This window comes from Hemibagrus wyckioides, linkage group LG05 (assembly GCF_019097595.1).
Source record: "Hemibagrus wyckioides isolate EC202008001 linkage group LG05, SWU_Hwy_1.0, whole genome shotgun sequence".
Classification (NCBI taxonomy): Eukaryota; Metazoa; Chordata; class Actinopteri; order Siluriformes; family Bagridae; genus Hemibagrus; species Hemibagrus wyckioides.
Window position 1 is genome coordinate 23,575,796 of NC_080714.1, and position 13,000 is coordinate 23,588,795.

General features: G+C 40.6%; 1 protein-coding gene across 1 annotated transcript in view; it reads right to left on the reverse strand.

The window, feature by feature from the left end:
- Nucleotides 1–13,000, reverse strand: part of LOC131352632 (fibrinogen C domain-containing protein 1-like) — an 88,681-nt gene that overhangs the window by 41,566 nt on the left and 34,115 nt on the right. The window contains exons 3-4 of the mRNA XM_058388887.1: nucleotides 11,835–12,006; nucleotides 11,466–11,602 (exon numbers count right to left, since the gene is read on the reverse strand). Of these exons, the coding sequence (XP_058244870.1) occupies nucleotides 11,466–11,602; nucleotides 11,835–12,006 (309 nt within the window). The remainder of the gene's footprint in view (nucleotides 1–11,465; nucleotides 11,603–11,834; nucleotides 12,007–13,000) is intronic.

Sequence of the window (13,000 nt, forward strand, 5' to 3'; positions counted from 1 at the left end):
GACCCTAATTACCATAAACACTTTTGCACTCAAGTCTACATTCATGATGAACAACTCAGTACCTTCAAAAATAGAATAAATCTCCTGGTTACACAATTAGACTTGTTGAGCATAGTAGATAGTTATAGAAGGGAAATAATTTATGATCACACTCCTCAGTGTGGTTGAGGATGAGGACAAGGTTCCCTTTTGAGTGGGGAGGATTCTTCCTCATAGTCATCGTCTCAGGGAGTGGTTCCTCACCACCATTGCCTCTGGTTTGCCAATTAGAGATAAATTCAATTTGATGTTTTGTGATAACGTCCCATGTTAAAAGCGTTATATAAATAAAATTGAACTTCCGTTGAACGCAGCATAAGTCAGTTTTAGACAAATTGGTCTCCAGCCCAGTGTCCAGCTGATTAGAATTGTTTTTTTTTATTCATTTACAGTAATAAAGAAGTAGCTTTAACACATGTTTGGCATGTTTGCTTAAACTTCACACACTTAAAGTATTCTTTTAGACCATTTAATTTAGCACAAATGAAGACAGACGATCATTTCTTAATCACGAACACGCATGTAGTATTTAAGCAGTGGCAAGGAAACAAAATGCAATAAAATGCCATCATTTAACTCTCCTTCTTACTACAAACACTCAGCACACTGTTAAACACGATGAAGAAAATTACTAGCATAAGTCAAATAATAATTTTTACATTCAATACCAGGACAGAATAGTGCTTGATTTTAGTTTAACAGGCAACCAAACCACATAAATGTACAGCACACTAGAGTTGCCTAGCTAATATATTTATCATGTGTTCCCTGTCTGAACATTTTTCAACCTTCGCAAACACTGAGGTCAAGTGTTTGAGGTCAAGTAAATCTAGTAAATATATCAAGTAAATATATAGCAAGATTTTCCCCAGTGCAGCCCCAACATTTGTTTTTATCTCCCAGGAATTTTTAAGGTCACAGAAACCTGAGCATCAGACTGCACAGAGGAGCAGGAATGACATCAGAGCAGGCGAGACCTGTGGAAGTGGAAGCAGGAAGCGGATAAAGCTTTCCAGTTAAAAATGAGATTGATAGAATTCATTCCCCTGCCATGTTCCCAAATAGGAAAGCCGCTCACTCTGCTGCAGTTTCCTCAGCAGATTTACTTACTTGCTTTACGTTACAGAACTTCTTTACATGTGCACAGCAGTATGTCGGCTCCCCCGACGCACAATGCCCGAGCAAAACAAGAAAAAGCAAACCAGCGCGTCCAAGCACAAAGTAATCAGAAGTTGATGGAAACCACCAGAAGGCGACTGAGACGGAAACGCTGTGTGACCCTCATTGTTAAATGAGCTTTGAAGCTCCAAATGTCAGAGCTGCATCCCACAGTGCAGCAGGAATCGGTCGTGCTATTAGGGCCGGCTCAGCACATGCGTCAACCCTACGGAAAAGCGCTCGGTGTGCCAGCATGTGGAAAAAAAACTCTCTCCTTGAGCCACTGAGCTCTCGACATGAAGTGCAAATACTTTCAAACACCCTGTCGCCCATCGCAGACGACGCAGGGGCTAAAAAAAGGGTTTTAAACTCATGCTGTCAGTGAGCGCCTGCTTTCAGGATCCGCACACAGGAGCAAGAAGAAGCTCTTTCACACGTGCAAGTGGCACCCGGAAACGTGTGAACACTCGCCAGAGCTGTTCATCTGGCAATTTGCCAGGATGCGACCCAGTGAAGGCAGAAGGCAGAAGACAACAGACTGAAACCGTCACAATCTGGATTTTTTTTTTTTTTTTTTTAAACATGACATGCTGTATTTTCTGAGAAAGAAATTCACGAGAAAGTCTGTTTCTTCAGGTTGTGACGCTGATCAGTCGAAATATCTTGTTGTGTATAAACAAGGTGGCCATGGAAAGGTCAATTTTCGAAGTGTGAAAAGAAGATAGATCCGCTCGGCACATCAGATATCTTTTTGTCTTGAATGTTACACGTACAATGTTAAACGTATTTGTTTTAATGTTTGTGTTTGTTCTCGCTATTTAATAGCAGACAACTCTTTTGAGGGAGTTTCACTTTTTGGAAAAAATGAAATAAAGTGATATGGTAATTAAATAAAGGGATATGGTCCCTTTATTTCTCTCTCTCTTGATCGGGGGCCGCTGCTGAGCCCCTGATCAAGGCTCTTAACCCTTGATTGCTCAGTTGTATAAAATGAGATGAATTGTAAGTCGCTCAGGATAAGGGCATCTGCCAAATGCCAGAAATGTAAATTCAAACAAATTTCAAATGCCACGCAATTCATCCAAATATGGTCGAAAACACCCCCCTCAAAAAAACGTCTACCTCAACACAAACATCTTGTTCAGTAATTCATCAACGCTCTGTATAACGTCACCAAATAATATGCAGTCGTGCGAGGTTGTATGCTCGGTGCTGCTCTGTCCGTCTGTGCCTCTGTGCCCTATAGGTGAGGCTGAAGATTTGTTCTCGACAGATTACAATCTTTGGCCGTCACTTTGCCATCTACAGTGAAGCCAACATTCTTCCACATGCTGCTTTTTAGATAGTTTGGGGTCATGCTCAAAGCTGCTTCGATGCTTGCTGTTAGCTTCCATTTTCTTATCATTGGCTTAATTTTGTGATGCGTCGAGAGAAGCTCAGGTGGTTAAGACTCTGGGTTGTTGATCAGAACATCAGGGTTTAAGCCCCGATACCACCAAGCTGCCACCGCTGGTGCAACCCTCCCTGGCTCCAGGGGTGCTGTATCATGGCTGACCCTGCAACTGTCCAAGGATGGGATATGTGAAGGAAGAATTTCACTGTGCAGTGATGTATATGTGTCAGTAAGGCTACTTACTTAAAAGGACATTCAAAAACGTTTTATAGCACCCACTGCTGGATCAGATGCTAAGCAACAACATTAAAAATTGTCTAATGCTCTTAGGGCAAATTATCGTTCTATAGTATAATTATAGCAAGTTATAGTAATGAATTTTTCGATCGGATGTTCGTGACAGTCCTTAGTCACAGTGGTCCAAATGCCAAAGTCACGACTGTTTCATCCTCACTCCATGGCCTTAAAGATGAACCTCGATTTAACCATTTTTTAAAAAAAACAAGCGAACAGCTTGTGATACGTACGACAACAGACTTGTATTTTAGATGTCCAGTCTGTAGTTTTTAAAAGCAAAAAAAAATAAATGTGGACACACTGAGGACAATTACTGCAGACAGTCACAGCTGTGCCACAGATGTTTTTACATCTGATTATGGCACCTAAGCTCTCTGCTCCAATTAACCACTGTTTGTTAGAGAGATGTTCTGTTTTAAGAGAATTTCAAGCTTTTTTTATTTTATTTTTTTAAATCCTGCCTTTTCTTGCTTTTCTCTTTCCAGCCATTTTGCGTGACAGATTTTGTGTATGTATGATGTGTATCTCCGCCTCCCTCTGTGCTCCTTTCTCTGTCGTTTTAATCTTTTTCTTTCTCGCTCCATGTGGCAGATATGGAAATGGAGTGCAAAGAATTTTTTAATTAATAAAGTAACACATGAGAATGTAAGCAAGGAATCGAGGAAAAAACCAGGCAGTATGGAGGGAGTTTATTTGTATGCGTCGGATGAACTGCGCTGAATGTGAATGAAACACAGTGAAACATTTCCACTTCCTTTTTTTCCGTCGTACGCTAACCCGATCTTCACCTCCTCTCCTTCCTTCTCTTCTTTTTACCACCAGCACCTATCTTCTGCTACCTTTCTCCATCTTTTTTTCCTTTTGCTCTCTGAACTCAATCTGCTCCTGCAAGCCCCACATCCTTGTCAGGAAAAAAAAACAAAACGCTGGAGGCCAGCGATGATGAATTTCTTTCTCTCAGCTTTCTTGCTCCTCTACAGTCTCCCACTGCTGACGCCATGCTCAGGAGGGAAGGAGTGGAGCAAACGCACTCATGTTCAATATGTCCCCTTTTCAGACGTGATAGAAAGGGTCCATATAGAAAATGTCAGCTTAGTGTTTCTGTCAGCTTTAGTGCCACGTCTGCACAAAAAAAGGTTTGCTTTATCTTTTGTTTTTTCCTAAAGCGCTACTGAATTCTCGATTCGGATTGGTCAGAAGGTGTGGATTCATTTTCTTTAACAGCAGCTTTAACAGTAGCTCCAGCTGCAAGGTTTCTGTCAAGGCACTTGTTCTTAGACACTCGTGTTTCTATAGTAACAACTTACCCAAGGACGTGTATGACATATGGCCGGATTTGCGATTGTTGATATGGTGATATATTTTTTTTCTTTATAGAGGCATTTATTAATATTTCTGGAAGGAGTCTCCAGTGTTAGAGCTTTGGTATTTGCTGTTTCTCTAAAAGGGAAGCTGATTTTTTGTCTTACAAGAGAGAGAGAGAGAGAGAGAGGGAGGAAGAGAGAGAGAGATCTGACCTTGAGGGAGAGAGAAGGAGAGAGAGAGGGAGGAAGAGAGAGAGAGAGAGAGAGAGAGAGAGATCTGACCTCAAGGGAGAGAGAAGGAGAGAGAGAGAGAGGAAGAGAGAGAGAGGGAGGAAGAGAGAGAGAGGGAGGGAGAGAAGGAGAGAGAGATCTGACCTCTAGGGAGAGAGAAGGAGAGAGAGAGGGAAGAAGAGAGAGAGAGAGAGAGAGAGAGATCTGACCTCAAGGGAGAGATCTGATCTTGAGAGAGAGAGAGAGAGAGAGAGAGAGAGAGAAGGAGAGAGAGAGAGAGAGAGAGAGAGAGAGGGAGGGAGGGAGGTAGAGAGAGAGAGATGCTGATGATGATGAAGGAATGATCGTTTATAGCTGCTTAAACATAAGTGATAACTTCTTTCACAGATGTTCTACAACATTAAATAAGTATAACTGAGCAAAAAATATAAAAGATGAAAATCACAGGCACATTCCTCTGGTATAATAAGAATAAAAACACTTCTGGACACCCTGTTATAGCAAATATAATGAACTTTGTGGTAATTCTGCCCCCCTTTGGGCTACGGCACAACCTTCTTCTTTTTTTATATCAGCAGATGTTCACATCAAGCATCCGTTCACATCATCTCCTTCTCTCTCTAAAGTAACATGATTTTTGGTGCCAGAAGTGCTGGTTTACATAATATCAAGAATGCAAGACTCTAGAGTTCAGTCAAAATAGTGCACACAAAAAAAAAAAAAACATCCAGTGATGAGAGAGGTCAATGGAGAATGGTCAGACTGGATAAAGCAACAGTAACTCAGATAAACACTCTGTACAATTGTGCTGATCAGAAGAGCATCACAGAAGGTATAACATGCTGGTGCTGATGGGCTACAACAGCAGTACACCATGTCATGTTCCACTTCTATCAGCTGAGAACAGAACGCGTGGACAAATGAAGACAGGAAAAACCCAGCCTGGTCTGATGGATCTGGATTTCTGCTGATGAACAAAGACTGGTCAGAATTTGGTACCAACAGCATGAATCCATGGACACAATCCACTTTGTATTAACAGTCCAGGTTGGTGTTATGGTGTGGAGAAGGTTTTCTTGGAACATTTTGGGCCTGTTAATACCAACCAATCATGGCTTTAATCCCTTCATAGCTATTATATATCTTCTTACTCTAGATGAGCATGATAATGTACCATGTCACGAATGTACCATGTCAGTGTTCTTCAGATGTTTTTCCCAGTCACCAAATCTGAACCCAGAAGAAAACCCATATTTGGTATGTGGTATAACAGGAGATTCAAAAGCAGTATGCAGGAACTGCAATCATATCAACATGGACCATAACCTCAAAGAAAGATCTTACCAGGAAGAATCAAGGCTAGTCTGAGAGCAAACGGATTCTCTTTTCAGAATCTGTATTCCTATTAAATAAATGAGTGAGTGTACGGTGCTTCACCTCCAGTAATAAGACAATCTTTTGTTAATTACTGGGATTCATTAGCAAAAAGAATTAATGGGATTAAAATGTTTGACGGACCCAAATATAAGGGTGAAAACACCGCGCTGTTTTCGAAGACGTGTACCGTTGTTTCTCACTCCCGCCGGGAGCCGCCACGTCGCTTCTCATTTACATAAATTTTAGCCCTAACACTGCAACTGAATAACTTCCAGCTGCTTTGTCACATCACGTCACTGTCAGTGTGAGTGCAGGGTTTCGCATGAAATTAATTGTCACCTGTCGCTTTGTCACTTACTAGTGTGAGCACCGGGCGAGGAGAGGAGAGTAATGTAACCATGATTTAATTACATCTGTACCTATATAATGGTCCCAATCTTTTCTGTTTACGTTCTATTTTATTGGGATTATGTGGTAAAGGTTCCGATATACAGACTAGCTGAACGTGTTGCAGCGATACGGTGATCCATTAGAGTGGGTTTCTATAGAAATGTCATATTATAATTACCTCAACACTCAGTGTGAGCACACGGGAAGATCGAGGCAGACACGTGGCCCAGCCCTCGCTCCTAATCAAGAATATTATCAGGATTTTGTAAAGTATTTTAAACCACCGGATATATCTTTTACCAAGTACAGATGTTGCATCATGCACTGAAACTTTTTATTCTTCACCAGCAATGCTCTATGCATGAAATGTCGAGTGTTATAATGTTTTAAATGTCTTTTATTCCTTTTTTTTTCCCCATTCAGAGCTCACCCACAGTTTCTTTGACGTCTCCTTCTTTTTGACTAAGACTTCATGCTGTGAACAGCTTCTGTCATCTGAGCTGCAGATTTCTGAGTTTCCCCCTCTGGCTACTTCTCCGACTAATGCTACGTTTACACATACAATCGCTTTACTATGAAATCACCAATAGGCCTTCCTACTACTGGTTGCCGTAGCGATAACGGTGGTGCATTCCGAATCAAGTTTCCAAAATTCAGCAGTGTGTATACTGTATGAATTATATCATATGAGATGAAGGAGAAGCGGTCTGCTCTTTTCCACAGATCGCATGCACATTACATTTCGGGGATTTAGAAGGCACCCTTATCCACATTTGTATGTCATTTTATACAACTCAGGGTTAAGGGCCTTGCTCAAGGGCCCAGCAGTGGCTTGGTAACCTTCCGGTTAGTTGTCCACTGACACCTTAACCACTAAGCTACCACATCCCCACTTTACTGCACCTTACTGTCTTTAGTCCTGTTTTTGGTCTCTGCATCGCTCCGTATTTGCTTTAAATTCTGCTTTTCTCAACTTTGTCACGTCGCCTGACACGCCCACATCCAGTCACCAACGGGGGAGCAGTCGCTCGTGTCACCGAAACTCGGCAGCTCTCGCTGAAAATGAATGATCTCCAATTACTTTGTAGCTGTGAGACTCTGCATATGTGAAAGTCTCATAATACCCTTTTAATAGCTTCAGGGTTTGAAGGAACGGGTCTACTATATACACTATATACACCAGAGTCCAAAAATTCGGAGTGAAAAATACCTCTATTCTTTGCATTCTTTTCTAAATGAATACAATAAATTTCATTACAAATTCTATTATGAACAGCAACTCGAGAGAAAAGAAGAATCTTTGAAATAGTTTCAGAGCTTCTTAGTATTTTAATTTTTGCTTTAATGACACTTGAGCTGGCATGGACTCCGTGAGTTTCTGCCAATCCTTGTAATCCATATTAAAACAAATCCATCAGCTTGTCGTCTGAACACATGCTTCAGAAGTAAGAGATTAGAGATGAGCCAAATCTGACCTTCTGTACAAAGCCGTTATCATGGTCAGTATCACACATTTGCTTACATTTAAAATTAGCATCCTAGAAATAGTGCATAATCTTGAATATTCAAAGTACTGAACTTTCTTTGTTTAAAATATTTTGAAATTCTACGAACATTTTCATTAAACGAACGAGTACACTGGCGTTCAGTTCCACAGACTGAATGGAAATCGAATTACTAGACAATTTCTATCAGTTTAAACAAATGAATTATTTTAGCGCCGCAAGTCTGATATAAAATGAGTCAGGACTCATTGGCTTGTTGGCTTTTAGTGTGTTTTCCCCTCTGTTGGATAGCTTTACACAGAATTATAGTAGTTGAAGATAATCACCTTCAAATTTTAGATGCTTTTTAGATGAACAAGCACTTGGGGCATCTTAGAGAGCAGAAATGGGTTTGATATCAACATTTACTCTGAAGATAGAAACATTTATGTGTTTTTGGAACTTTTCTATGGATATATTGCCCCTCGTAGGCTATGGAAAAACAGAAAAAAACTACAAATTCTTATATCCCTGAGTGTCGGCTTTCATGTGCGCTTCATATTAACCACCACTGTGGAGTGTGACATGACAATCAGTGCTGCAAAAATTAAAATTGAATTTTGGTCTCCGGTAAAAATATATCCACACTTTGGGTTCAAAACTGGACCTGATACAGCCCACGGTCTGTTTTCAGTTCAGCTCAGCAACAACATGAACCAAATAAAGCAGTAAGAAAAAAAATAAAACAGGGACATAAATTGCCTCTTGGAAGCTTGGCAGCTTTACTACAAACACTTGTGCTTGTGTGTGACTGCACTTTCACACAGCAGCGAGCGTAATTGCTTTAAGGGAAGCAATGTAAATATCAACACAATAAATAGCGCTACAAGTACCATGTATGTAAAGTGAAGGGAAATTTGCATGTGCTTAGGCAGGGAACGGCAGCTGATCAAGCTGTAGAGATCCCATCATGTGTCACTCAGACTGGAACATGGAATTGTGTAATTAAACATCACGGACATTGAATCTGGTGAGCTGGGGTATAAAAGCAAAATTATACTGTTCCATGTTTCACTCTGCTCATATTTTACCCATGGTTAACAATTACAGTGGAACCTCGGCATATGAATGTCCTCCCTTATGAACTTTCGCCATAAGAATTGAAATTTTGCAAGAAATTTGCATTAACATGCGAAGCATCGTCGAAGAATTGGTATACAAACCAAACCGAACCTGTTACGTGCCACGGCACGTATTTCGGTTATTTTTATTTTCGGTTATTCGGTTATTATGATGGCTTTGTTTACAGCGTAACCGATTGGGAGGAACGTGATGCAGTTGGCCGCATGCCATCTACCTGCCGCTGATGGGAGGAGCCGAGTCGCGCTATCGCCGCCCCGGATGATTAACCGGAAGAAGAGTCAGGCTATAAAAGCGAGACACTGACACCGCATCGGGCGCGGCGTTTTGTTTCTGCTTGTGTGTGCAATCGCGTGGTTTGTTTGTCTGTCTAAATACTTGGTGTATTGAGGTGTATGTACAGCTGTGTGTGTTTGTGTAGTGTTGTGCTGACGGGGCTCGGACAGGTAAGAAAGAGCGCGCTCATACACTGTGCAACACGTAGGACGTCACACTGTCTAGACACCTTAGGAAAGGGGCGGGGCCACCCCCTGTATTTAAGTTTGTAAGGGAAGCGCAGTATAGGCAGGTTTTTGGTTTCACTTTTGTTTGTAGTCCAGGATGTATTAAAAATAAAGCAGCGTTAGGGAAGTATCATTTTTTCTTTTACTTGGTTTTCTTTTCTTCAGCACCGCCGTTGTCCAGCCCCGTGTTTGGCTTGTTTGTGAAATTTGTAAATATTGTAAATACGTGTTTTCTGTTGTACAGCACAGTAAACTGATTAAGCACTACAGGTTGTGTCGCGAAACCTTTTTTTTTTTTTTTTTTTTTATTCAGCCAGTCTACACTAACACACACAGCTGTACATACACCTCAATACACCAAGTATTTAGACAGACAAACAAACCACGCGATTGCACACACAAGCAGAAACAAAACGCCGCGCCCGATGCGGTGTCAGTGTCTCGCTTTTATAGCCTGACTCTTCTTCCGGTTAATCATCCGGGGCGGCGATAGCGCGACTCGGCTCCTCCCATCAGCGGCAGGTAGATGGCATGCGGCCAACTGCATCACGTTCCTCCCAATCGGTTACGCTGTAAACAAAGCCATCATAATAACCGAATAACTGAAAATAAAAATAACCGAAATACGTGCCGTGGCACGTAACAGAACCGAATGCCGGCTTAGTTGCACGGACGTCCGGGAGCCAGCAGTGGACATCCAAGCGAAGCTAACCGAAGCGAGTTTACAAATTTTAAGATTTTTTTTTCACTCAGCGAAAACTGTTTGGAAAGAATCAACCCACGATACCAACAATGCGTTCAAAAGCTAGGTGATTTTTCGTGCATATTTTTGTTGAAAGATTGGTGGAGTGGGTGGTCTATTCTATTTTTAGCCCAAGCTTGGTGGCACGACTTCCTGTAGGGGCCCTTGACATGGAATGCTTGGTTTGGGTCAGTTGTTTGTAAGCAACCAGTTTACATATGCTTCGTATTGGTAATATTTTTGGTGGCTGGAACGGATTATTATGCATTTACCTTGTTTATTATGGGAAAATTTGTTTTACAATACAAATTTTCACCTTAAGAACTCGCCTCCAGAATGAATTAAATTCGTATGCTGAGCTTCAACTGGATGTAATCCTGATTATTCACACTGTACAATCCTAAACCCTGGGTTAACCTTCTTTTTATCTCAAATTTGCAGATTTGTAGTGTCAACAACCATGATTGGATAAATACAGAGTACGACCGCTTTAAATAACGGCTTGTCTCGTGCTTTGGCAACTCTGAGAAAAAATGTCACCACGTAAATCCTGCTTGACTGTTTAAAGCCTCCTGAGACACACAAAAGGCAAGAAAACAAAGATAAAAAGACAAAAGAAAAGGGAGAAAAAAACATACACTTTTTAACTACTGTTTACCCAACATGCTGGGTTTCTGTGACTCTACCAAAAATGTGATATGAGGCTCACACAGTTCGGTTTCTGTTTGATGGTCTGATGTATCTGATATTCACATTTGGCTCCACAATATGGGATTAATACAATAAAAGTAGTTACTAATACCAGTAATTACTAGGTACTGGATTAACAATCCAGCCAGTGGTCACACTAAAATATGGTAAAGGGAATAATGGGTTAGTGGCTGTCTGACTAATGGAATAGCCTATTAAATGGAACAGTGAGTATTTAAATTTCACCATTTTTACACCCTGGCCATCTTTTGCTAGATAATGCCAATTATCCTACCAGATCTTTAGAGAAAGTTTTCTTTTCTGAAAGTTGAAAGTGAATTGGTGAACATTTCTACCTGGGCTCCCTGAAGTTAATCCCATTGGTCTGAAAACATAACAGTCTGATATTTGAAACCTTAGGAAAATTAAACAGCTTTAATAACTTGTACACATTTGGCACCGCGATGTGGGGTTAACACCATAAAAGCTTCGGAGCAGGGTTTCATAACCCCACCCTCTGAATTACAAGTGTGAAATGTTTCTCTATCTCAAGTTAAAAGCAGGGTTTAGATCAACAATAGCCCAGGATTAAACGCAACATGAAAAGTCCTAAAGAGATTCAGTTCTATAAGTCCCAGGCCTTCATTAAGCAGGGAGCATCAATTACCAAGGCTGAATAAAAGGTGTTTGACTCCTGCCTTCAAGAGCAGGACTCACCGTCCAGCCACCTCCCTCAGTGCTCATGTCGCAGTAAACCTGGAAGCCTGACGGGAAGTGGATAGGAAACACCGAATAGATCCCGTCTTCCCTCTGTCCACTGGCATAGATATCACTGCAGTCTCTCGGTTGGGAGCCTGCGAGAAAAGAAAGGGGAAAAAAAGCGCCTAACATTATCATTTATCATCGTAACATGGCAGACACGATGTGTCATCTTTCACATGCTGCCTCCGAATGGCATCAGTCACTCAGAGAGCCTGCAGAGAAAAAGGACCAGCCTGAGGGAAGTCTGCAAGCTGTAGGGCACTGAGGATCATTATGGCCAACTGTCCACTTTAAGATAGCGAGGGAATAAGGCATTTGCATTACCATCTCCTCTGGCACAGCCTCTGGGCTGGATGCCACTGCGTGCCGGAGCCCTCTGAAGCAGATCCGCTTTCAGGAGTCCTCTCTCTCCACCAGCGTCCTTATGCACCGAGTCTAGCATGTCACGCAGAGAGTTCACAACCTTCATCATGTTGATCTGAGTCTCTGACAACAGCTGGAGTGAGAAAACAAACAGAGGGAAGGAGCGGTTTAAAGCTGTTGTTTCATTCAGGTGCAAATATTTCTTTTCATATCATATCATACAATCTAAGTGTTTAGTATCTAATATTAAATCTGTGATTAATGCAGCATGTAACAGGGAGTGACATGAAAGAAGAGGATGTGTAAAAGAAAGTTAACAAATAAACAAACAAAATAAACTTGTTTGTTTATGTGAATGTACATTTATTTATTTATTTATTTATTTATTTATTTATTTATTTATTTATTTATTTATTTATTTATTTATGTATGTGTTTGTTTTTATGTTTACACAATTAATTATGTACCTGCCTAATCAAATTCATCCCCAGTTCTTTATGTGACTGTATTGATTGATTTGCAATTTTCCTACTTACATATTCACTTATTTATGTATTTACTTACTTATTTATGCACCTAGAGTACCTATATTCCATGACAGCTCAGCACCTGGCATGTGGTTCCTCCGAGACGCATGAAGCCTGCCACTGCAACTTCTCAGTCTGCTTCCTTATTTACTAAAGTGTTTAATATCTAATATAAAATCTGACGACAATATAAAATATAATATAAAAAGTGACGGCATGTAGGAAAAGTGTTCAAAAAACAAAAACAAGTAAACGTTAAAAAAAACAAAACTGTTGTGTCCCAAATGCGATTATAGACAAAAAGTCTAGACTTTGTTTTTCAGTAGACAAAAACGTAAAGATCACAGCAAATAGGAGAAAAACATATTTTTATTTATTTGAATGCGTTTGTTTACGTGAATGTATTTATCAATTTTCATTTACTTAGACCTATAGTACATATCTATCTCCTGAATTTTTAGTCATAGTTAATTCCCACCTACTAGTTCCTACTAATTCTTCATGATCTGCTGCTCATTCTTTAGCACAGAGCAGCTGAAGACTAACAGTCTGCCCTCTTCCCCATATATCAGCTCATAAATTGGTTCATTTCTTTCCCAG